The sequence below is a fragment of the Cucumis sativus genome, chromosome 5 (assembly GCF_000004075.3).
Source record: "Cucumis sativus cultivar 9930 chromosome 5, Cucumber_9930_V3, whole genome shotgun sequence".
Taxonomy (NCBI): Eukaryota; Viridiplantae; Streptophyta; class Magnoliopsida; order Cucurbitales; family Cucurbitaceae; genus Cucumis; species Cucumis sativus.
Window position 1 is genome coordinate 3924796 of NC_026659.2, and position 4020 is coordinate 3928815.

At 33.6% G+C, this 4020-nt stretch overlaps 1 protein-coding gene across 1 annotated transcript; it reads left to right on the top strand.

The window, feature by feature from the left end:
- Nucleotides 1–311: 311 nt before the first annotated feature.
- LOC101207503 lies at nt 312–3286 on the top strand. The gene is made up of 5 exons (XM_011657865.2): nt 312–680; nt 825–1304; nt 1487–1639; nt 1766–2220; nt 2371–3286. Exons 1-5 carry the CDS (start codon nt 587–589, stop codon nt 3121–3123), a joined length of 1935 nt encoding a protein of 644 aa, XP_011656167.2. The 5' UTR covers nt 312–586; the 3' UTR covers nt 3124–3286.
- The last annotated feature ends 734 nt before the right edge of the window (nt 3287–4020 follow it).

A 4020-nucleotide genomic window follows, 5' to 3' on the forward strand; every position in this document is an offset into this window, starting at 1 on the left:
TGTGTATAATTAGACGATCATGCATCAAATTCACTCGATCATATGTGTGAGTTTGTATTACATTTCGTTTACCTTAGACGGACTTACTAGTGTGTAAGAGATTTTGTCACTGTTGTCTGATTCTCCTCCCCACGATAAGAACTAATTTCTGTAGTTTAAGCATGATCGTACGTGTAAGAGTTGCATGCAATAATGGTGAAATTGCGTTTTCTAAAGGAGACCATTTCAAAATCTTAAAAAAAGACCCGAGGAATATATTGACCATTAAGGTATATTTAAATGGCAAATGTGAGAAAATTGGGAATGGAGTTTCCTGTAAATTTAATTTTTTAAAAAAATTAAAAAGCTTATAAAGTAAGCCAACTAGTTAATTAATGAATATAATTTGGAAAAATGGTCTGAAAACTCAGCTATATATCTCCATCGCAGACGCCATACATAAGTTTTTCTTTTAAAAAATGACTAAAGTAAACTTCCTTGTTAGAGACCATATGCATTTGTTTGTATATACACACATATATTTGGTTTGGCATAGGGCTTAGCTTTCCCATTATTATTATTTTTGTTGAAATTAGGTAGAAAATTAATGAAAATGAAGCCTACACAACAACAACATACTAAGCCTACGCCTCACCCAATTCCTCCCAACTCCAGCAAAGTTATACATTTTGTTCCACAAAGTATGTAAAGATTTCTGGTTCCTAACTCAATTATTTCTGTTTCTTTTCCTCCCCTTCTTTTTTTTTGGGGGGGTTTTCTTTTGCCAGTTCTTCTTCACTTTATTTTGTTTATTTATTTTTGTTTCATGTTGATATGATTTTCAGGAGAATTTTTTTTTGAAAATGTTGAAGAAAAGATTAATCTGTATCAAAGTGCACTTGAAGGTAATTGGGAAACAGCTGAATATATATTGATGAAGAAAAGAAGTTTGTTAAGTGCATCAATAACGAGAGACAAGGAGAGAGCTCTTCACATTGCTGCTGGAGCTAAGCACACGGATTTTGTGAAAAATCTTGTAAAACAAATGAACAAAGAGGAAATTGCTTTGAAAAATAGACATGGAAACACTGCCTTATGCTTCGCAGCTGCTTCTGGAGTTGTAAAAATTGCTGAGCTTATGGTTAATAAGAACAAAGATCTTCCACTTATTCGTGGTTTTGGCGATGTTACTCCTCTTTTCATGGCAGTTTCTTACAAATGTAAACCCATGGCTTTATATCTCTTGTCGGTCACTCAACTCATTCACTTAACCTCCCAGGAACAGATTGAGCTTCTTATCGCCACCATCTATAGTGACTTCTTTGGTAAATATATCACTTCACACAACTCTCGTTTAATTTGTTTTATCTCCTCACATATACATATATACATACATACATATACATACATATACATACACACATATATATATACATACATACACACATACATATACACACACATATATATTCTAAACGAGACTATCAATTTTACTTATCCAATACAGATATAAGTTTGAACATTTTGGAACTGAATCCAAGCTTGGCTACTATGAACGACGCAAAGAACAACGATGAGACAGCTTTGCATGTCATGGCTAGAAAAACATCAGCAATTGCCAACGGAGATCGATTAAACTTTTGGAAAAGTTGCATCAATTGTTAGTTTATACCTTTTTCAAATTGCACAATGTATCCTTTTAAATTCTTCATTTTGTCGAATATATGTATATACACACAACTTAAGACTAATCACAGAACCTTTGTTTTCATCTGTGACTGCACAGCTTTGAAAGGTGGGATCTCCAATAAAGAAGAAGAAGAGATGAAGACAGCAGCCCGTAAATTAGTTGAATCATTATGGAAACATGGTGTATTTGAATTGCCACATAAGGAGTTGATCAACTTCATTAGACATCCCTCAAGATTACTTCATGATGCTGCCAGTGTAGGAAATGTTGAGTTTTTGGTTTTAGTCATTCGTAGATATCCCGATGTCGTATGGGAAGAAGATGACGACGGTAAAAGTATATTTCATGTAGCAGTTGAGAATCGACTCGAGGATGTGTTCAATCTAATATTTGAGCTTGGTGGACTCAAAGACTTTTCTACAAAATATAGAACTACTGTCAAAGGAAAATATAACCTTCTACATTTGGCTGCTAAACTAGCTGCTCCTAACCATCTCAATAGGGTCTCAGGAGCAGCCCTTCAAATGCAACGTGAATTACTTTGGTTCAAGGTTAGTAACAACCTAGCTACTTAATTGCTGGTTGTTGAGAATCCCTATATTGAAAAAACAACGGTAACTCTTTTTATAAATTAGACATCTACTCTTATTGTCAATTGTTTTCTTACTCTCATGAGAAATTTTTCAAATTGAATAATGAAGGAAGTGGAGAAGATAGTTCTATCATCCCAATTGGAGGCCAAATGTGACGATCCTCTAAAGTTGACACCGCGCGAGTTATTCACGAAAGAACACAAAGATCTTCGAAAAGATGGCGAGGCGTGGATGAGAAACACAGCAAACTCTTGCATGCTTGTTTCAACTTTAATTGCCACAGTTATATTTGCAGCAGCCTTCACAATTCCTGGTGGTGATGATAACGAAGGCACTCCTATATTTCAAAAGAGGTTTTGGTTCACTATATTTGTTATATCAGATGCAGTGGGTTTAATCTCCTCTTCATCTTCTATTTTGGTGTTCTTATCCATCCTAACTTCACGCCATGCCGAAGACGATTTCTTGCACTCATTGCCTTCTCGATTGCTTATTGGACTCACTTCGTTGTTCATCTCCATAGTGTGCATGGTGGTGGCCTTTAGTGCAACCTTTTTTATGCATTACCACAATAATGCAAATATATGGGTTCCTAAAATAGTGGCTACAACAACGATTGTTCCCGTTTGCTGCTTTTGCATGCTTCAGTTTAAACTCTGGGTTGATATATTTCACAACACTTACTTGTCTAAGTTTCTTTTCAGGTCTGATCAACATAAATTAACACTATCGTCCCCTATTAAACGTCTTCTCTCTATACCCATGCTCGAGTCTAATTTACCCTTACCCAACTCTATTATTTGTTCTTCTTCACCTAATGTGCGGTTCACTACAAGAAAAATGGTTTACCACGACGGTTAAAAATTGTCATATTTGAAGTTCTTGACAGTTTTTTGAAGTCATTGTATCGTCCGTGGAGGTATGATTATCAATAACAAATTGAAAGAATTGTCACAATAAATATTGATATCATATATCAAGTATTACTGACAAATAATGAATGCCATTATTTTACTTTTTTGCATATTAACGATTGTTATAAAATGTCACAAATTTATATAATTTGATATGTTTTATCCGTAAATAATAGGCCTAGTATGACTATCATTGAATGTAATAATATCATTACTTTGATAAAAAAAAATTTAAATGAAATGTTTTTTATAAGAAAATACATTAATCGAAGGTTGTTATATCTTGCGGCTTCTGCCATAAGATAAATAAAATTACTAACTATAAAACTCTAAAACATTAAATTATGTTTTGGTTCTCAAATAATTATGTCTGTCCAAGTGTTAAATACTTCATACAGTCTCAGGTTTTATCAAATAATTTTTGAAGCAACAACCTACGAAAGCAAAAAAGAAAAAACAATAACGAAAAGCCTAATCAATACTATCTTCAAATAATCATTGAATAAAGGATACTTCAATTCACAAATAATCATATGAAACATACATTCCTCCATAAGAAGCAACTCTAGCTGTTTCCATCCTCTTTTCCTTTCCATTTTTCAGCAACCCAACAACGTAAGCAAGCAATATAATGGACTATCAGATTGAGAATTACTGAGTAAATCAAAAGCTAAATCATTGAGTAACAGACAATTATCACAATGGGTGTAAAGAGAAAAACTATAATTCATGAAAACCCATCAAAGAAAAATCATTGCTCATACAAACAAAACAATATAATGCAACAGCCACCAACACATAAATTTCGCTACACTATAATCTCCATCTCTTTTCCCCCCATTTA